Genomic DNA, 20,228 nt, shown 5'->3' on the forward strand with positions numbered 1-20,228 from the left:
TTTTTTATACTGATAATTTTTATGTTATTTTGTTCACAATGTGTTCCACTCTGTAATGAATGAATGAAGATTTGTAACTTTAAAACATGAATGGCAGTGATTGGCCATTGTTGCATTGATGCATTGATTGGCTGCTCAGTCTGTTAAGTTTGCATCAACATCACCGTTACTGTTTTACATCAAAATAAAAGCATTGAGATTTAAAAACCCACAAATAAAATTATGTGTATGGTCTATCGAGTTTATATTATAGACTATTAATATTTAACTAGTTAATGAAGCAAGATAAAATAAATGCGTGTTTTAAAGGGAGGTTTATTTTGAAATTCCCCGCCGGAAGTCCATAAAAGTAATAATAGCTAGCTCTACAACATGCCATCAGCTGTATGTTCTGTCAGCTGAGAATGTGGTTGCTACAATAGACAATAAACAGGAGGGGAAGGATATTCAACTGCACTGTGTGGAGGACAACTACCGATCTGTCCTGTAACAGGTAACGTCTCTAAATTAACTGTTAGCAGTGTGCGTAGCTGATGCTAGCTTGCTAATACGTTCGCACAATACTAAGTAGTTCCTCTGCAGGTTGTGTAGATAAAATGCAATCATCAAAATTAGAAATATGAACGTGGCGTTTTTACTTGATCTCTGCTTTGTCTGTGGGTTTTTATTTTTAAGATTACTTGACGCGCTTTTGGTGTTTTTGTTTAGAGACAGCTACTTCCTGGTTCATTTGACAGGTAGGTTTTTAGCTGGAAGTGAGTGGCGTCACCAACTTAGATGTGACTAAAGGTGTGTAAACATGTATCTAAAACTTAAAAAAACGGGATTTAAGCGGCTCTGTCTGGATACTTGACCACAACACAAACCTTTTACTATCGTATAAGGTTGTGATAATCACATTTCACTTTCTAAACTGAAGTGACAGATGAAAGACTGAAGGCTAATCGATTTAATGCAATCAGACAGAGAGAGGCAGAGGCAGAGAAAAGCAGAGTCTGTCTGCCAGCTGAATCAAAGGTGGATTTGTAGTCAATCTAATTTCTTTAGATTCGCTCTAAATTCTTGAGATCACAGTTTGTAACTGCTTCAATTCAAAGTAAATGAGAAAATTATATTAGATAAAAAATGAAGGGAACAGGAAGAGAGACTGCTGGAGGAAATGTGTCACAAAGAGTTCCAGTTTGATAAAAACACATTTCTCAGGTGTCAAACAGTGTAAAGCATCGTTTTCATTCTAAACCTTTTAAAAGCAGAAACAGAAACAAGTTTAATCTGCTTTAAAACTGTTTAAAAATGGCTGCCAACCCCTCAGCAGACACCATAATTCACAGTAAGCATGTGCTATAATCAGTTAACCCACTTCTTGGCTTTGTAGAAACACAGCACAACCCCTCACACCATGGTGACCGCTAACAGCTGAACCTGTTCTTACATGTTGAACATTATTAGCCGTTGGAAGTTTCACTTCCTGTAAAGCAAAAGTGAAAATATAACGGTATGCTCCTGTTTGAGTCCTGTGCAGGTCAGATCTACTCTATCTCTCTGTCGCATACTTCCAGGATGTTGCTTCAAACACTGCTGGGCTTCCTGTGTAGCGTCGGTGCTTTGGCGACAGAAAACACCACAGCTCAGCAGAGCGCCGTGCCTTTACTGCTGGTGTCGTTTGATGGCTTCCGAGCCGACTACCTCCAGAGGTTCCCCATGCCGAACCTGAAGCTCCTGTACAGCCAAGGGGTCCTGGTGGAGCAGCTTAACAATGTCTTCATCACCAAGACATTTCCTAACCACTACAGCCTGGTAAGAATGGCTCTACGTTGCACGTTCTTGTATAAAAAAAAATCTGCCTATAATAAAGTCAATATTGCTTCCCCCCCCCCCCCCCCCTTGCAGGTGACAGGGCTGTACGCAGAGTCTCACGGTATCCTGGCCAGTACAATGTATGACCCCGTCAGCCACAAGCACTTTAATCTCACCAGTGACAAGGACCCGATGTGGTGGAACCAAGCAGAGCCCCTGTGGATCACCGCGCTCGACTCTGGCTACAAGACTGCAGCCATGATGTGGCCTGGTTCTGACGTTGTCATCGGCAACAGAACGCCAACACACTTCCTCCCCTACAACTCTACCGTGACATTCCAGCAGCGCCTAGAGAGCGTGATAAACTGGATGTTGGGACACGAAAAGGTGGGAAGGAGCATTGCTTCAGTATGAAGTGAAATTCTGTCTGTGCATTCTGTGTCATACTTGCTCTTCTTCTAGGAGCAAGGAGTGATGTTTGCAGCTCTGTACTGGGAGGAGCCAGACCGATCCGGGCACATTTTTGGTCCTGACAATGCTACTGCCATGGCCAAGGCACTGAAGGAGGTACAGGAGTTCCTAGACGCTCACTACATCCTCACCTAATAATAGTTCAGATATTTATTGTTGTATTTGTGCAATCAGGTTGACGACAACATCGGTCTGCTGATGTCAGAGCTCAAGCGGACCGGACTCTGGGGTAACGTCAACATCCTGATAACCAGCGACCACGGCATGGCTCAGTGCTCGGCCGACCGCCTCATACGGCTGGACGACTGCCTCAAATCAGACAACTACACACTGGTGGACCTTTCAGCTGTCACAGCCCTCATCCCACTCCAGGGTCCGTCTCTGCACATTATTTCACAGAAAAGATGTTGTTGGTGGTGTTATTAATGTCAGAAATGTGTCTCCATTCTCTGCAGACCCTGAGGTTGTTTTCGCCTTGCTAAATAAATGCCACGCCCACATGACAGCATATTTGAAGAAAAGCATCCCTGACAGGCTGCACTACCGTGACAATGAGCGAATCCAGCCCATCATACTGATCGCCGACGAGGGCTGGACCATCGTGCAGCGAGGGGATCTCCCCAGACGTACGTGTCTCTGCTTGTTCTGTTTTCTGATTTAGGCTGCAGCGGACCTCACGTAACATAAATGTACTCCAACTATTCCTTTTCTTCCTTAGTGGGCGATCATGGCTACGATAACTCACTTCCCAGCATGCACCCCTTCCTGGCGGCGGCGGGTCCCAGCTTCCGTCAGGGTTATCAGCTTAAGAGCTTACAGAGCGTGGATGTTTACCCGCTCATGTGCCACCTGCTGTCGGTGCCACCGCGGCGCAACAACGGCACCCTGACCCAGGCTCGGTGCTTGCTGGCTGCTGAATCCTGCGGGGACGTCGCCATGGTGACTGCCCTGGTTGTGGGCGTCCTGTTCATACTATCGACAATCACTGGTAAGTCTCTAACGATATCACAGTGATGTGTTTATTCATATTCGTGTGTTCCTGACTAATTTGTTCTCGACCTGTGTGCCTTCAGGCCTGTTCTGGTTGCTGAGGTCCCGCCGGTCCATGGGCCCTCGGGCCTTCCAGCGGCTGCAGGTCGACTACGACGACGACGATGACCCCTTATTGGAATAAACCTGCCTGTGTGTGTGCGCGCTCCGATTCCTACTTGACATGTTGCACTTTACTGCTCCTGCTGGTGTGCGTTTAAAAAGAAGTAACGGTGTTTTTACGACTCCATGATGGTACAGCAGTTAAAAATCCATGGACTTGAAGAAGCCGGTGATGCTGATGAGAGCACTAAAGCAATGCGATTCATTATTTTATTCAGGGAGGAGAAATGAAAGGCGAGGCAAGAGAATACGTTTCTAATATGTGTCTGTGGGAATCTGTTGTGCTTTTTTGGCATGTGTAGTTTGACATGTCGCCAGCAGAGGGAGACACTGGCTCATATAAACCACAGACTGAGCCTGATGTGGCACTGTTCCTTTGTGGGTTTATGTTACACTGGTAAGTCTACTGTTACCATAATGTTCATATTTAAACAGAGATATTGAGATAATAGTGACGTCTATGCAAATTCACTTCAAGTGTGTGTTTGGTGCCTGTCTGTGCTTCTGTAGCCTATGTGTGAATGACACCAAAGATTGTCATCAAGATGCACAGTAGATGCTTCAATAAGGGAATTTCTTATAAAGTGATTAAAGTGATAGAATGTTTTTAAAACTACTGCATGCTTACACTCAGGTAGTTGAACAAGATTTATGCTGTGATGAACTACTGCTTGCTTGCTTCCACATCTGTATGTATATATTGAGGCTTTCCATCCTATTTCTATGTAAAGTTGATATTTCAGGTCACACTTAGCATATTTGCTTGTTTTTTCCTCACTGAGGAGCATAAATATTTTAGTGATTACATTTAAAAACATCCCCAACTTGCACCAACTTTAAATCCTGTGTAGTCTTGTGCGAGTTTTCATCAGTCTTTGCACTCCTGTTTGTGTCTGATTAGTAGAATTATTTTGTTGCTATGCAAATTGTGCCCTTCCTGCTGTGAGAGGTGTATGTTATTTAATGAGATTAAAAAACAGAGTGACACAAATTTGGAAAAAAAAATGTATTTTATATTCCTTTATATTTTTTTTTTCTCCATCGCAGTCACAACATTACAATGTAATAAAATGGTAAATATATAAAATCAAACTCAATACTGACGCATATACATTTCTGTGTTCATCTGTACAGGTTTTATATCTGTCTAACATCGTTTTAAAATCTGTCATAATATCTATCTGTATTCTTGTAAATCTTTGTCTCTTCACAGATAAATAGAATTTATTTTCAGGAGGTATTGTAACAAAAATAACACATTTCCTAATGCTGGCTGTTTGGAGCCATTGAAAATATCATTCAACTCTTATTGTAGACACAGAATACAGACAGAACCAGAGATACACTGTGTGTTCTTCTCATTTCTCTCCTGCCTTGATTGTGGTCAGTCAGACATTTTTGGTGTGAATGAGGGAAACCACTCCCCCTTAAAGACCAGAAGATTTCCTGAATGGTGTTTTTTTTTCTTTTTTTAATGAGCTGACGCAGGAGCGGTTTAAGCGTGGTTGATGACGGCAGCCATCTTTTCTTCAGAGGAAGTAAGGAAGTGTTTGCCGGACAGCTCCTCACCCTTAGGCTTAGCCTATAGCCAGGTAGGTCCCTTAAATTTTGTACTTCAATACAAAACAAAGGCAGATATTTGTATTTTTTAACACAATCAAAGGGTGTGGCTGTCTTGATAAATCACCTCCAAACTCTTGATCCGGCCTACAGGTCTAACATCAGTGTGCTTATACTCAGGACAACACGATGGCACAGATTCCTACGAAAACACAGTTTCCAGTCGAGCTCTACTTTATCTTCTCTTGTCTTACATTCTGGATATTTATAAAGAACATTTACTATCAGTACATTTGAAAGAGCCATCTACGCAAACCCAGGGAACATAGATCCAACCGAGGACCAGTGAACTATTTACAATCAAAATGCCAACCACGAGAAAATAAAAGCTACTTTTATGCACATCAAACTAATAGAGCTACCCCCCCCAAGCTGAAACAGTAGAAAAAGCAAAATAAAAGCTTGTATTTAGATACATCCATGTTCAGGTTTAGTTTGACCCTGCCCTGTGCTTATAGTATTCAAACCCGAGTCTGACAGCTGAAATTGTTTTCACTTCTTCTTCTCTGATTTTTTGTGCCTCGAACCAGCCAAAAGAAAACGTGGTCAGGTGGACTCAGACGTGGTCTGAGATCAGAAACGGCTCAGCGTCTGAGTTCTCCAAAACCCCACCGTGAGTAATTATACTTTCACAGCTTTGGACCAAGCAAGCAAACAAAACAAAAAAAGAAAAGAAAAGCATATGAAGCATTGGTGACACACACACACAGATACTCACAAACACACACACAGGCCTCATACGCTTTGCAGACCCTGATAGTGGAACGTTTTACAAAACACGACACATTCCACAGCCGGGAGGCAGCATTCATCTCAGGTATTTCAGAAGTAAAGGTACATTACACCGTTTTTTTTGTTTTTTTTTTACTTCTCCCGACCGATTTGAACTACTGTAAAAGACTCACAAATGATCATTAATGCAATAAAGCTTAAAAAATGTAAACGAATGCTAACACTTCGTGGTGTTCTCATTCCTCAAATGACACAAAAACAAGCAAAGAACAGTGATGTGGTTTTCTTGTAAAGGTTATCTGAGCCCAGAACTTTCCTGCCTGCAACCTTTGCATAGCTGTGGATGTGTAGCCATACAACAGTGACACGAATACTCAGAGTGGGCCTGGCTAAAGAAACATGCAGACACACAACAGAGACTAATACCTGTTTGTGTTTTGTATTATTTGGTTGTGTCTGACCTGATTTGGTAAACCTGATCTCTGATTGGCTGGCTGGGGGGGTGTTGCGGGCTGAATTGTTGGTGGGAAAAAGCTGCTCTGAAGCACTGTGAAGGTGTGTAACTCCTTAAAATGTGAAACATTCATGCAAGAAAACTCACAAAACAGAGGAAATGCCTGACCGTGTCCTCTGAATGGCACAGTTTGTTTTCCTTTCCTGGATCAGAGTGCACCAAAAAGTAACACCACTCTCCCACCCTGACTCAGATTTAAATGAAAACAAAACATAAAAAAAAAAAATCCACCTCCATAAGGCATTGTAGCTTTTACTCGGACAGAATTGTGTTGATGTTTTCATGTACACTCTCAGAACTCTCTAAACATATTTGGCTAACCACAACTATACAAAAACCATCCGGCTGGACTCAATAGCACCATATGAATATTGTTCCCAAATTATAAAGGGGAGAGGGAATATTGGACATTAGTGTGTGAGTGTGTGCGCGTGTGTGTGAGGTAGGGATACATCCCATGTTTCATTGTGTGTCTAAGCTCCCTGCTGTGAAGGAAAACCCTGTGTATATGTATGTGTGTGTGTGTGTGTGTGTGTGTGTACACTAAGCACATCTCCCTGCGTCGGAGACTTGCATAGCTTCTGCAGGACAGGAAGAGCAGTTGTCCATTTGGACGGAGCTTTTGGCACAGCCTTGGCCGAGAACTGAAGGCAGTACTCAAGTTGCACCATAGAAGTCAAAGAGACAATCTGCCCTTATTGCACCATAAGTACGAGTGTGTGTTTCATAGTCGCACCATATGAAGTGGGATTAGCAGCCAATTGACTCTGTAGCTTGAGAGCGTTGCACCATATGAACACCGATGCAGCTGTTGCTGAATCTGTTCGCCAGTTTGCAGCAAATGAACTGATTTGTCTTGTTTTAATCAGCTAGCACCACAGAAAAGCTCGCTCCTCAGTCAGGATACTTTAACTTTTTTTTTTTTTGCCAAATTTGCCATCTATCCTCATGAATTTAACTCCAAAATGTGCTAAAGTCCCTCTTTATGTGCTCTTTCTGCTCTCCACCAGCAGCACTACTAAGAAGCTTGTGTGTCTTTTCTAACCGGCTGAGTGCCACCTGCTCTCTGGCTGAGTTGGGACGTAAGGAAAAAGGTGTGCAGGAATTTAAAAAAAAAAAAAAAAAAAAACACTTTCCACTCGTTGTTTTACTCGCCACCCCGCTGTGCAAAGGCAGACCCGCGTGATTGCAGGCGCTGATGACTGATATATCTCGGCTCATTTGTTGTTGCCTGCCAATGTAACAGCTTGGATTATAGGGATAAACAAACCGAAAAGAAATAAATAATGAGCCACACATCACAGCTCAGCCGTGGGTGGCTTTTTTGGGGGAGTGATACTGGACGCGATACACGAGAAGACAAGTCATCAGGAGGGCTGTGATGACTTTTATACGGGCTTCAGTGGCAGCACCCTGTTAACATGATTAAGACATCACACACAGAAATCTGTACTACATGGAAAGTAATTAGCCTACTGCAGATCTAGCATGACGCAACCTGATTGTAGTGAGCTGTGTGAGAAGCATGTTTGTCCCTTCCTGTTCTGAAGGATGACTTTTTTTCAAACTTAAGTGTGTCTATTGTCTCCAGAATCTGATGTGACAGCAGCTCTGTCCAAACAGTACATTTAAAAACATCCCTTCTGTACATAAAAAATATATACACTACCTTTTGACTACACTAACGACGACGTGTTCACAAACTTCTGTGACGTTTGCTTTCTTTCTGTGTCACAATCTTTTTTTATTATTCTACTGAAACCTGTGACGGACGTGACGTAAATGGCTTTGCGCTTGTTTTTTAAGCCTTTTTTTTTCTTCACAGCACATGTGTGAAATCAAAGAGGTGAGGCCAAGTGAGGACGAGAGGAGGAAGTGATTGACTCGTGCTGAAGCAGCTTGTTGAGTCATGGCCATGTAGGTCCCCGCAAGGAGCGTGTGTGTGTGTGTGTGTGTGTGTGTGTGCTCAGACTTGATTGCTATTGTGTGTGTGCTTATATCAAGTGTGCATGGTTGTGTTTCTAAATCTTCTCTAGATCTGAACATCCACATATACATACATGTTTTATGGTGTCTGTGTCAGAGTGAGGACTCATACTGCAGCAGTTCATACAGCAGGGGTCCATCACGGTAGCGGATGCCCACAGCGGCCGGCGTGATGTACTGCAGGATGTTTATAGTCCTCCGCAGGCGCCTGTCCACGTAGTGGGCATCCCACGCCGGGTAACGCTTCCTGGGCATGTCGATCTTTATGAGCGGGCCCTCGGGTTTGGAGATCGGGGGCGCAGACCTCACCTGGAAGACGGGAAGACATGTCTCGGCCACATCCTCTTCCGTCTGTGACTTGGCCATGTGGGCCGGAGTGGGTGGGGCAGTCGGTGGGGCTGACGGTGGGAGAGGGAGACCCCAGAGAAGCTGGGCGCAGCAAGAGGAGGCGGGGCTAGGCTGGAGGTGGGCAGTGGCTGGGTGCAGGAAACCATAGTACAGTAGCATGACCAGGACGCCACCAGCGAATGTCAGGTAGACGCTGCAAAGGGCAGGGACGGCGTAGGAGTCGGTCAGGACCGGGTCCCTGTAGGCATACCTGAGGAGCAATTCATCTGAGTTAGTTTGCCATTTCTAATCCTGTGTCTTACTCGCTCTCATGATTTCAGATAATGACTCACCACAGACCGGTGAGGATGGTGTTCTCAGCCAACACCACGATGTAGTACACCACCATCCTGTACCGCGTCCGGCCTTCCTTCACATTAAACCAGCAGAAGATGTAGACGATGCCGACCACCATGTTGAAGAGCACCTCCTCCCACTTGGACATGCAGAAGTCCGTGCCACCATGCACCACCCAGAAGGCCATGGCGCACCAGTGCACCACCACGAAGATGCCAAAGTAGATGTGAAAGAGGGAGGCGAAGAGGGCGAGCGCCAGGACGCGGGACGAGATGGTGAAGAGGCGCCAGAAGAGGTGTAGCAGCGCCCCGCGGTAGCTCATGCTGCGCTGGTCGTCGCGGGAGTCTCTCAGCAGCTTGTGGTAGGAGGCCAGGACCCAGGCGAGAGAGAGGAGGGAGGCCAGGGAGGAGATGCCTGTAGGTGAAACCATGATCTGTATATTACCACACTACTGTGACTCATTGTGTGTGTGTTTGTGTAATAAGTGGGGTGGTGTGAGGCACGACAGAATGACTGAAGTTATTTTTAATGTCCCAGCTGTGTGTACTAGTCACATATTTAAAGTAGAAAGTGTCTCACAACTCCACAGTGAAACAGATGAATAAGACTAGTGGGTGGCTGCCTGGATGAATAAGGAAGAGGAGGGTGAAGGACTACCTGAACAGAAACAAACAACTGAGAAGCAGCACCATCTGTAGGCACACATTACTGAGCGCCATGTGTGCTAATTGCTAATTACTGTTTGTGCAGCTGTTGATTTGTGGAACCATAGTATTATGCTGCTAAATGTGGGTGTTGGCTGTGTTCTTGTGCAGTCCAGCAAGTGATGAGTGTGTGTAAGTGTGTGTGTGCACCACCTACACTGCAGAGTCTCGGCCCGGTTCTCCTGGATCATGATGCAGAGCTGCAGGACCAGCTGAGGTGCAGACTCCAGGAAGGTCTCCAGCAGGCGCAGCATGTTGACGTCAGCGTACTCGAACATCATGGCCCAGTACCACCGCCGCTGGTGCTCCTTCTGCCGGCGCGACATGACGCCAAGGTACAGCGTCCGGATGTACCTGCAGAGATGGAGGAGCGCATGTTCATCCTCACTAATTTACACCAGTGAATCTTTAACAGGTACATTATGATACATTATATAATCCAGTTACATGGACTAGATGTTGACCTATACATACTGTGCACATGCACTGTAGTTTAGGACACGCCAGTATGCATGTGGGACGTAGGTAGGGAAATGTACATTATGTATGTATGTACATGCCATTTGGTTCAAAACATACATTTACATCCCATCAATAATGCACCATGCATGGGAAGAAGAACACCCAAATGTGCCTGCACGCCATTCATGGATGTTTTAAACGCTGAGTGTCCTTGACTCTGGAGCGATGAAGAATAAATAAGAGGTTTGATCGGCTTTTATTAAAACCTGTACACAGGAGGGCTGGTCTTTGATGCTCGGGGGTGGAGGATGGAGGGGTGATTGTGCTGGTAAAGTCCTGACACGGAAGGCGAAACATATGCACTGAATATAGTAGATCTTCATCCCCACCCTACCCAACCCCCACCACTCTCTCTTTTCTCTCCCCTCCCCCCATTTTTTACTCCCACTGTGTACATCCTTACCCCTCCTCCTCCTCCTCCTCCCCTCTTCCTCCACAGCCTCTCCATCTCTAAGTGATCTGTCTCAATCAGGCCGTACCATTTCCTCAGCTACACCCTCCCCTCCTCCCTTTTTCTTCTGCTTCTACTCCTTCCTCCACTTTCCTACAAGTCGGAGAGTCTATTCTGCAGGACGAAGAGGGGGTGGTCGGGTGGAGGCAGAGAAGGAATGTTTCTGTATATATGTGTGTGTGTGTGTGAGGGGTGGGGTGGGGTGGGGTGGTTGGTTTAACCCTACAACTAAAGCAGAGAAGCGGAGTCTCTAGAACAGTTGTATGTAAACACACACACACATATATACACCACTCAACACTCGCCTAGAGGCAAGAGGACACCATTAAGGAGAGAGAGGGTGGAGAGAGAGGGTGGGGGTGGAGGGGTAGTGACACACTGAAACATATACATGAAACATGTGTATGTTTCATTTCCCCACCACCCGACAGGCGCTTTTAACACTACAATTAGCGCCTCACCTCGTCCAACTGTGTGTGTGTGTGTGAGAGAGAGAGTGGTAAACAAGGAGTGTGTGTGTGTGTGTGTGTGTGTGTGTGTGTGAGAGAGATATGTTTTGCCAGAAGCGCAGATGCTTTTTCTCTTTGTACTCTACATGCATGCTGACACTCACGGGCAGAGCCGTGACACCGTTTTTCCACTGGTCACACACACATGCTGACACACACACACACACACACACACTAATGTTTGCCAAGTGAAGAACTGTGCTGGAATTGTGTTCAGCACCATGCAGATTACTCCAGACCCCCAAATGCACACTGTGGATGTGCCTTTGTTTAAAAAGCTCTGCGTAAGTGTGCAGGTCTGTCACTTCCTCATAGCCTTATCTGCTCTTTCTGACAGTAGAAGCTGCTGAAGGTGACCCAAAAATGAAAAGTTTCAGCAGATATCAGAGATGGTCCCTATGACTGTCACACTCAGAGAGTAACTCCAGCAGCAGAGAGGTCACAGAGAGCCTTTCCCAGGCTGTCTCTCCTGCTCTTCCTCCCCTGCCTGTCACTCTGAGGCGAGCCTTCAAGTCTTCTGGCTGCATCGAGTAGACACCTCACTCTACCCATAAGCAGCACTAAGTGTGTGTGTGTGTGTGTGGTGATGGGTAAGGGTCAGGTGTGTCTTGTTGTTTTACCTCCACACTTGTCCCAGCTGGAGGATGTGAATGGTGGCCTGCCACAGCCAGATGGTAGCCAGCTGCAGGCGGTCCCTGCCGGGATACATGCACCCCAGAGCCACGGTTCCCCGCTTGGTCAGCCCCTCCACCTCCCCGAGCCCCCCGCCAGTGTAGTCCTGCACGAACCAGCGGAAACTCAGAATCTGGACCAGGACCGAGGGCACCAGCACAAAGAACAGAGTGAGGCCGAACCAGAGGTAGTCCTGCCTCTGGTAGTAGTCCACCGCCAGGCACAGGTCTGTGCCAACATCCCAGAAGAAGACGAGGAGGGCGAGGATGATCCAGAGGCAGTCCAACCACAGCTGCTCCCTCGGCGGGCAGTGGGTCTCCCGGATGCCGACCCCTCCGGTGGGCTGGCCCCCGCCAAGCAGGGAGCCGAGACAGGCGGAGCGGCAGCCCCAGTAGCAGGCGGAGGAGCGGCAGCACTGACAGATGTGGATCGCAGCGGAGTCCAGAGGCTCCTCAGCGTCAACATCGTACAGCTGGGCGAAACCGCCGCCGCCGCACCCGACCCCTTTGCCGCCGTCCGACTGCGCGGCCATGTTCCCCTTCCCGCTCCTGCCCTCCTGCGAAACGCACGACAACCGCACCGTTGTGCTTGCTCGCGGGGCGCGGATACCACGTCACTTCCCCGATACCTGCTGTCCTCTTCCCTCTCGCGCCGCGGCGACTGCTGTGACTCTATCCCGCCCGGGGCGCGCGGAGCCATCAGAGCCGGCGGCCGCGCGACGGCGGCTTCCCTTCTTCCTCGTCCGGTCGAGACCCCGCCACCGGGCGCTCGCGAGCAGCAGCAGCGGAATCCGTTCTCGTTCTAGTCCAGCAGCCCTGCATCATCCCGTCCTGCGCGCGCGGTCATCTAGGGCGACGGGAGGCTATGACGTAATGCATCTCCCTCTGTTCTTAAGACGTGTGAGTGAGTGTATGACTGTGTGTGTGTGTGTGTGTGTGGGCGCGCGCAGGACACCAGTCTATCCTCTCAAACCTTGACTCGTGCTATTATAACCCCTCCACGTCAGTCGTCCAGAAAACCTCCCGGCCCCTGCGTCTGATGCCGGCCGCTCTCAGGCTGCAGGTACCCAGCATCCGCTGCCTCCCGTGTCCGCTCCTCTCCTTTCCGCAGCTCCAGCCCTCTGCAGCTCCTGCTTCCCCACTCCTCACTCTCACACACACACTCTCTCACTCCGCCCTCTACCGGATAACAACTTCAACCCACATCTGCACGCGCGCGCACACCACGAGGGTCGCGCAGCACTGCGCTATAGGAGCACCAGCGTACTCCGTTTTATCAAACATAAATAATCAATCAATCAATCAATCAATCAATCAATCAATCATCATTCATCTTCCCAACTTCTCCCCTCCCTCCCTCATCTCACACTCTCTGCGCATCCCTCTATCATCATCCCCTCCAGTGGGCTGCCTGCCTGCTGCATGTGCCAGCCTAATCAGCTGTAACATATGTGTGCGTGTGATCCCTGCTAGGCAAGCAGAGGCTAAGAGTTAGGAACGTTAGAGGAGTGAGTGTGTGTGTGTGTGAGAGAGAGAAAGAGAGAGAGGAGAGGAAGAGGGTTGGATGGGTTTAGGAATCAAAAGAGGGATGAGCGAGACAAAGATAGAAAATATGATTCAGACTGAAGCAGTTTGAAAGGATGAAGAGATTGGCAGGAAGAATGCAGCAGAGAGGATGACTGGAAGATTAAGGGATTGTTGGGAGAATGAAAGGGTCGGGAAAAAACTTATTTTGAGAAAAAGAGGGGCAATATGACTTACTGTAGGCATAAAGGGACAGTAGTTAGTAGATGATAACAGAAAGTATGGGTGCTGCGGCACATCGTCCTGTGCGCACTGTTGTGCGCATTTACGCATGTGGCACAAATTCATCAATGGACACGAATAGAGAAGACGCATGTTGTGTGACTGCACTGATCACATGTGGTGGAGTCTGATGGTGCGTTTAACAGAGGAGTGAACTTATTTTGAGAAGAAGGTGGTGTTGTAGGCAAAATGGTCTCTGTCATTCTCCCAGAAACTTCAACACTGACTGACATGCTTTGAGGATAAGCATGCATCACACATACAGTTCATTTATGAAATATGCAAGCACACACTGCATCTCTTTATCACACACACTCTTCATTCTCTGAAGCACGATTCTGCTGAAGCTCTTGCATTTTCTCTCCTCTCTCTCTGTCCACAGGAGATTAGCCGCTCTGTTGTCATGACGACCGTGGCTGAAGGACAGGAGGGAGAGAGGCAGTATGGATGGTTTTACGGCTGTTTGTGAGGGTAACAATGAGAGTGAGTGACAACAACTGCCGAGGAATTCAGATGCAGCTCTGAGGTTTAGTAAACAGGACCTGCAGGGTGGTGCTCTATAGCTTCCCATGAATTTCCAGCATGCAGTCATCAGGAATGGAGAATAAATCCAAAGACTTCACTTGAATCAGAGTATAGGCTGCAGCTGCAGTCCACCCCTCCTCTATATAATATTTATCTAAATGAATTAGCAAAACTGCCAGAAGACCAAATGTTTCATTTAAAAGGAGCAGCTACATCAGCAGTGACTCAAAACGGAGCTGATAGCAATCAAAATGAGAATTTTAACGTGGCTCTGATTGAAGACAGAGCTTGATAATGTGTAGATTTAATAAGGATGGAAACATCCGACCAAAAACTTGACTCAAGATAAGATCAGGCTGTTGAAGGTAATGTGAGCACAGTAGGGAGGACAAGTGACAAGTTCCAGGCTGGAGATCGAGTCTGACAGCGGTGTCCAAACCGACTCCTGCTTTTAAATGCCCAATGTCAATATATTTGTACAAAAGAGCTACATGTTCAATGCATGCAGCATCAAAGACTTGAACTTGACTTTGTGACAATGTCACAGACAGAAGCTGAAAACAGCAAAAATCTTTTTTCCCCTCCTGCTCCCTGAATGAACCATTTTCCTCTTCCAAGGTTTTATGAGTGATTACTGAGAAGAGCCACTTAAGTTTTGATGACTTTCTTTGCTCCACTGGGAGGGGCGATTTGTGAGGGATTAAGAACAATGCTGCGAGTAAGTGGGACAGGAAGGAGCCTCCTGCAGCCTCTTCAAAGGACCTTTCATGGTCAATGCACAGTGCAGGCCCGACCCTGAAACACAAAGGGTCAGCTCAGGTGAAGGGTTGGTTTTTTTAAGGGTAAACATGGAGGCAAACCTGAAGCCTCACAGCTGAGGTGTGAAAAGAGCCGGCACCCACAAAGGCAGACACACCAGAGAAGGCGGATAAGTAGCAAAAACATGGTGCTGCTGGTGTCGTGTCTGTGTCTCTGCCTCTTCACCATCTGCCTCCAGTTCTGTGGGATACAACGATTATCACTCAGGTCAATGAAAGAGTCCGCTCTGACTGACCACTAAACCCTGGGGGGTTCCCTCAGCTGAAAACAGCTTTGTTTGGTAAAATAAATGTTTTAAAAAGAGGTTAAATTACAGCCCCTATCCTTTATTTTAAAAAAAACTTGTATCAGCTACATCCTGGCTTTTGACATATCACACGGCCCCACGCACAGCTCCGCTGTTGGACTGACTCAGGAAGGTTAGCACCAAACTGTACTTCAGATGTCTGATGTTATTAATAATGAGCGTGAGCCGCTAATGAGCAATAAAAATGCATCACTACAGAGAGTCACAGGCCTTTATGGAATGGTTTAAAAACAGAAAGAGGCAAGAACGAGGAGTTGAAGAGCGTGAGGAGGAATTATATTAGTCTTTTCTTTTTGTTGATGGAACACGATGTGAAAACTGTCCTCGCCACGTCAGTGTCACTGACAGCAATTAGCCGGCAGTTCTGAGAGACGGTGGTGGGAGTTTGGGGGCGTGATGAGATGTATTAGACTCCACAATCTGCTGTGGTGTAAATATTTTCACACTGCTGAGAATCAGTTGGATCTTTGGGTCGAAAAGATGGAAGAAATTCTATGTTTGTTTTGAGGCGACACAGGCTTTCCTGGTGCAGGACTGACATTTATACACAGCTTCCTCTGGGCCGCCAGTCTCAAAGGTCCATGAGTGACCTTTGTTCCTGCAGATAGAGCGCTGCACTTTGTGGCTTTCACTTTGAATAGGGAGGACACTCTTGTGTACAATGGCAGGATCAGCCTGGACGTCCGCTCTGTGTAAATGGGAGGTGAGTTTAAAGGACATTTAGGAATGTGTTGATCTTCCTTTGTATTCATTTTTGTTTCTAAGTCTCCAGATTATGAGCCCTCACTTCCGGTTTCGGAGAAATCTAACCCCCTGACCTGTGACATTGACCGTGCTTCAGCCGAAAGCATTGTGAAGATGCTGCACCGCTGTGATGTCCAAATGTTTCAAGAAGAGTCTGAAGGAACTTACCAGGTACAGGCCTTAGAATCAACAACCTGCAGACTTCGTACTTTCAGGAAGTGATTCTTTGAATGTTACTTTCAGAGGCTTCTGAGCGACCAGGTGGTGAAAACATTAGCAGAAGTTGCTAAAAGAGCAGAGCTCATTCTGAAGGTATCTCCTCTCTTTTTGTAGTGTCTTTGGTATTTTGGGGCTTCGCTGACTGCTCTGTGTCTTTAACAGGATCCTCAGGACAGCCTTGTGGTGCTCAGTGGCTGCGGCACTTCTGGTCGTCTGGCCTTTCTCATCGCGGTAAAATATGCTCACAGGAAGCAGAACATGACTGAATTAAGTCATCTGATCAGAGTTTGCTTGTGTGTGTTGTTAGGCGAGGTTCAACAGAGCTCTGAGACAGCTGAAGCAGAATCCTGTGTATTCATACATCATCGCAGGAGGAGACAGGTGTGTTGGAGTGAAAATACAAAAAAAAACAGCAGCTTCTTCTGGAGCTTAAGAAACTCCTGTTTTCCTCAGAGCTCTGCTGTCCTCCCAAGAGGCCCCTGAGGACGACCCCAAACTGGGCATGCTCAGTCTGAAGAAGGTCAGACAGCAAATTCAAAATGGAGGTTTACAGCTTTTAGTTTGAACCACTTGTGCTTCTCTGCAGGTGTGTGAGGGAAAGAAGCGGGTCTTGTTCGTCGGCATTTCCTGTGGATTATCTGTAAGACAGCCTGACACTGTGTGTGTGTGTGTTACTGCCTAAAGTGTGTGCTGATGTTTTTCTTGTGCAGGCTCCATTTGTGGCAGGTCAGCTGGACTTCTGCCTGCAGCACCCCGAGGTCTACACTCCTGTGCTGATTGGCTTCAATCCTGCACATCAGGCCAGGTGTGATTTCTTGTTTATGCACATGTACAGAGCTGGTTTTTGAACTTGGTTTTACAATTTATTTTTTTTTTTGCAGGGATGAGGCCATGCCGGGCTGCACGTTTACATTCCACAGTGTAGTGCAAAGGATGCAGGAGCATGCCAACGCTTTCCTCATCAACCCAGCAGTCGGGGTACTTGCACACATTATTCCCTCCCCTCAAACTCTTCAGGTTACATTTGCTTCAAAATTAGACCCAAGCGAGATGCATGCCTGCACTCTGTGTGTGTGTGTGTGTGTTCAGCCGGAAGCCATCAGTGGCTCCTCCAGGATGAAGGGAGGCAGCGCCACTAAGATTCTCCTAGAGGTTGTCTTGTCTGCTGCTCAAGCTGCCGCCTTCTCACGCACACCAGTCACATGCAAGTAAGCACCAGCCCGACATGACCTCCCAGCTCCTCCCTGTTCCTTCACGCTGCACCCAAAGGGACACACTAAGTGCTTCTTTGTGTTTACAGCTATCAGCCTGTCTAACAGCCACCTGGAACCAGTTTTTCACATTACTAGTCAGCACACTGCTCAGAAATATGTATCAATGTGGCATAAAAGAGGTTTGTCCAAGTGTCCTTGAGGCTGACAGGACTGTGCTCCCACTGTGTGATACTGACCTCTAGAGGTCATTAGAAAGTAGAGTATGTGCTCAGATCTGTAGTGTGAGACATAAATGATCTTCTTTGTTTCAGTGGTATTGTGCAGCACATCGGAGCCCATAAGAGGACTGTGGACGTCACATACTCTGAGTGTGAGGGCATAGCAGCTCTGGTGGAGGCAGCAGGACGGAGGTAGAAGAGCCTGCTTTTCACCTCAAGTTTGCTATTGATAAACTACTTATTGTGTTATGTTGTGTGATCCAGTTTGCAGGGTGGAGGATGCGTTTGCTACCTGGGCTGGGGCTCCCTGGCTGTGCTGAGCCTCATGGATGCCAGCGAGTGCAACCCAACGTTTGGAGCAGGTGAAAGGATGGACTCATCAGAGCTGGATTCTTTTGCTGTAGAAATCTAATGATAAAAACTGATGTGTGTGTGTGTGTGTGTGTGTGTCAGACTACGAGGATGTTCGAGGCTTCATCAGCGGAGGATACGCAGAGCTGAACATCAATGAAGGTTCTTTAACCTCACTGGTGTGTGAAGGAAGACAATGAATGAACATCTATTCAAACAAAAGCACTAATAAGTAACTGCTGCATCAAACAATGAGCTGTACTGGCTGCAAATAGGGAGATTTCTGCTTTAAACAAGCATTTAAATCCATTGAAATCCAATTAAAATGACTTCCAGGTCCGCAGTGACACATCTGGAAGATTAACCCAGATCAGGATTAGAGTAAAAACACCCCCACTGCACCTGATCTGCTGCTGGACTTGATGTCCCTTTTCACTTAATCTGCTGTAATCTCTGCACTACACGGCTCATTCTTTTAAACATGTTTTTTTTTCCTCCAGGGTCCTGACTTCTGCATCGCACATGAGGATTTTCTACACCTGCTCCTGCCCCGTCTCACCGACAAGGACACTGTCCTTCTCATCTACACACACTGCGGTGAGACAACATTCGTATGGAGTCCGTCCAAATCGAAGCATGTGCTGTGACAGCCTCTCTCTCTCACACTGCACAGATGATGTAGGTGATGTGTTAAAGCTGGCACGCAGAGTGAGAGAAAAGATGGTGAATCTTCACGCTTTTTATCATCAGGCTGATGGAGACACCTCAGCTGCGCTTCAACAAGTATCCATCCATCAATCTCTCTTCCTATACATCTATGTATCTATCTATAGGTCAGTATATGTATTTTTTCTGTTGCAGGATGACATCAATAAGCTGTGTTTATCCACCCTTAACATCACCTGGCCTGCTGCAGCCATGGTAGAGTACACCCTAACTCACCGGAGCATAGTAAACATCTGTTTTGCCTCATTAACGCTCTTGTTTATGGTCTGTCAGCCTTTTTGCAGGCAGAACAGGACTCTTTCCTCTGTCTCTGTCCCTCAGCAGTGGGAATTGTCCACCAAGCTGGTGCTGAACGCTGTTAGCACCGGAGCTCACATCCTAAAGGGGAAGATATACCAGAACCACATGATCGACGTGCAGGTCACCAACAGCAAACTGTACCGCAGAGCCACCAGGTTGCTCCAGGTACAGAAAGTAATTTAAAAAGATTGAAAGACATAGCAGGTAATTACATTACCCACAATGCATCTCAGCCAGGTTTGGATATGCAAAGGTCTATTATGCAGCAGCTATAGGAGGAAAAGGCTGCTCACTTATTTCTATGCTGCTCCTATTTATAGGATTGAGTGCCATCTATTGGTGAGGCTGTGCATTGCAGCCTCCCATAGTGCAAAACAAGAAATGTAAAGATGCCTTCTCCTTTCAGAGGCTCTCTGGTCGTCCAGGGCCACAGTGTGAAGAGGCTCTTCTGAAAGCCATCTACCAGGTGGAGGAGCTGACAGGTGACATCCCTTCCTGTGACATCACTACACACACACACAAGGCCAGAAGCAGGACTAAAGTAAGGAGGCAGTAGGGTGCATTATAGGGCAAGGATGGAATCTGTGGGTACAGTACATGTCTCTGTGCAGGTGGTCCCTGCAGCTTTGGTGTGTCTGCTGACTGGCTGCTCTCTCGTGGAGGCGGAGTCTCATCTGAAGCAGCGGCCAATCATTAGGGAGGCTGTGGAGGAGCTGTTGTGAGTCCCCCTCCTGTCTTTAATAAATATACATAACAAAAACAATCTCTTGATGTGTTTGGTTGGTGTTTTCTGCTTGTGAACATTCAGCTGTGTGATGTAAGTCAACCTCAATCCCTGTGTGGCTCTGCACACACACACAGACACACACATACATACACAGGTAGGGGATTAGTGTGACGTGTGTGTGTGTGTGTATCTTGAGAGCGGCTGAGCAGCTTTGGAAACTGCTTTAAAGCAGAGCCAAACGCAGCAGGGAGGGAGCCGGAGGAAAAGTACACATCAGGTCTGGATCAGAAAGCATTAGCACATAATTCACAGCTTTTATACAGTGTGTGGTCACCAGAGCTGTGACTGTGAAGCTAATGTAACAAGATAAACCAGCGTGAATTCAGGTGCTTTTATTTACGTCAGTATTAATACATTCATTTGCTCTACAGAGGCACACACACCCTTTCCTTGGTACAA

General features: G+C 46.9%; 3 protein-coding genes across 5 annotated transcripts; 2 read left to right on the forward strand and 1 right to left on the reverse strand.

Moving 5' to 3' along the window:
• Positions 1-336: 336 nt before the first annotated feature.
• On the forward strand, positions 337-4,411 carry enpp4 (ectonucleotide pyrophosphatase/phosphodiesterase 4). Its single transcript, XM_028400108.1, has 8 exons — positions 337-493; positions 1,560-1,797; positions 1,891-2,184; positions 2,260-2,364; positions 2,443-2,641; positions 2,724-2,894; positions 2,987-3,256; positions 3,342-4,411. The coding sequence occupies exons 2-8, from the start codon at positions 1,561-1,563 to the stop codon at positions 3,440-3,442; spliced, it is 1,377 nt and encodes a 458-aa protein (XP_028255909.1). The 5' UTR covers positions 337-493; position 1,560; the 3' UTR covers positions 3,443-4,411.
• A 182-nt stretch (positions 4,412-4,593) lies between these two features.
• Positions 4,594-12,777, reverse strand: xkr6a (XK, Kell blood group complex subunit-related family, member 6a). Its single transcript, XM_028400107.1, has 4 exons — positions 11,763-12,777; positions 9,818-10,014; positions 8,953-9,370; positions 4,594-8,870 (listed from the first exon to the last, which is right to left on the reverse strand). Exons 1-4 carry the CDS (start codon positions 12,344-12,346, stop codon positions 8,366-8,368), a joined length of 1,704 nt encoding a protein of 567 aa, XP_028255908.1. The 5' UTR covers positions 12,347-12,777; the 3' UTR covers positions 4,594-8,365.
• A 2,937-nt stretch (positions 12,778-15,714) lies between these two features.
• On the forward strand, positions 15,715-19,805 carry gckr (glucokinase (hexokinase 4) regulator). 3 transcript variants are annotated; one of them, XM_028400106.1, is made up of 19 exons: positions 15,715-15,973; positions 16,036-16,185; positions 16,258-16,326; positions 16,396-16,464; positions 16,541-16,614; positions 16,687-16,753; positions 16,820-16,873; positions 16,944-17,038; positions 17,115-17,211; positions 17,323-17,441; positions 17,759-17,857; positions 17,930-18,027; positions 18,119-18,195; positions 18,517-18,613; positions 18,690-18,799; positions 18,878-18,937; positions 19,016-19,207; positions 19,449-19,583; positions 19,654-19,805. In XM_028400106.1, exons 1-19 carry the CDS (start codon positions 15,932-15,934, stop codon positions 19,762-19,764), a joined length of 1,815 nt encoding a protein of 604 aa, XP_028255907.1. In that variant the 5' UTR covers positions 15,715-15,931; the 3' UTR covers positions 19,765-19,805. The 3 variants fall into 3 exon arrangements, with proteins under 3 accessions (XP_028255907.1, XP_028255905.1, XP_028255906.1); XM_028400104.1 differs by having other exon boundaries at positions 18,690-18,937; XM_028400105.1 differs by having other exon boundaries at positions 15,892-15,973; positions 16,043-16,185; positions 18,690-18,937.
• The last annotated feature ends 423 nt before the right edge of the window (positions 19,806-20,228 follow it).

Source organism: Parambassis ranga, chromosome 2, assembly GCF_900634625.1.
Source record: "Parambassis ranga chromosome 2, fParRan2.1, whole genome shotgun sequence".
Classification (NCBI taxonomy): domain Eukaryota; kingdom Metazoa; phylum Chordata; class Actinopteri; family Ambassidae; genus Parambassis; species Parambassis ranga.

What these genes read in the sequence shown, in the direction of transcription:
- enpp4 (XM_028400108.1), top strand. Translation starts at nt 1,561, where the DNA reads ATGTTGCTTCAAACACTGCTGGGCTTCCTGTGTAGCGTCGGTGCTTTG. An exon ending in TGGCCAAGGCACTGAAGGAG is followed by an intron (nt 2,365 to 2,442) that starts GTACAGGAGTTC and finishes TTGTGCAATCAG; the next exon opens with GTTGACGACAACATCGGTCT. An exon ending in CATACTATCGACAATCACTG is followed by an intron (nt 3,257 to 3,341) that starts GTAAGTCTCTAA and finishes GTGTGCCTTCAG; the next exon opens with GCCTGTTCTGGTTGCTGAGG.
- xkr6a (XM_028400107.1), bottom strand. Translation starts at nt 12,346, where the DNA reads ATGGCCGCGCAGTCGGACGGCGGCAAAGGGGTCGGGTGCGGCGGCGGC. An exon ending in CCGGGCCGAGACTCTGCAGT is followed by an intron (nt 9,371 to 9,817) that starts GTAGGTGGTGCA and finishes TTTCACCTACAG; the next exon opens with GCATCTCCTCCCTGGCCTCC. An exon ending in ACCATCCTCACCGGTCTGTG is followed by an intron (nt 8,871 to 8,952) that starts GTGAGTCATTAT and finishes ATTGCTCCTCAG; the next exon opens with GTATGCCTACAGGGACCCGG.
- gckr (XM_028400104.1), top strand. Translation starts at nt 15,932, where the DNA reads ATGGCAGGATCAGCCTGGACGTCCGCTCTGTGTAAATGGGAG. An exon ending in GTGGAGGCAGCAGGACGGAG is followed by an intron (nt 17,858 to 17,929) that starts GTAGAAGAGCCT and finishes TGTGTGATCCAG; the next exon opens with TTTGCAGGGTGGAGGATGCG. An exon ending in CCTGGCCTGCTGCAGCCATG is followed by an intron (nt 18,938 to 19,015) that starts GTAGAGTACACC and finishes ATGGTCTGTCAG; the next exon opens with CCTTTTTGCAGGCAGAACAG.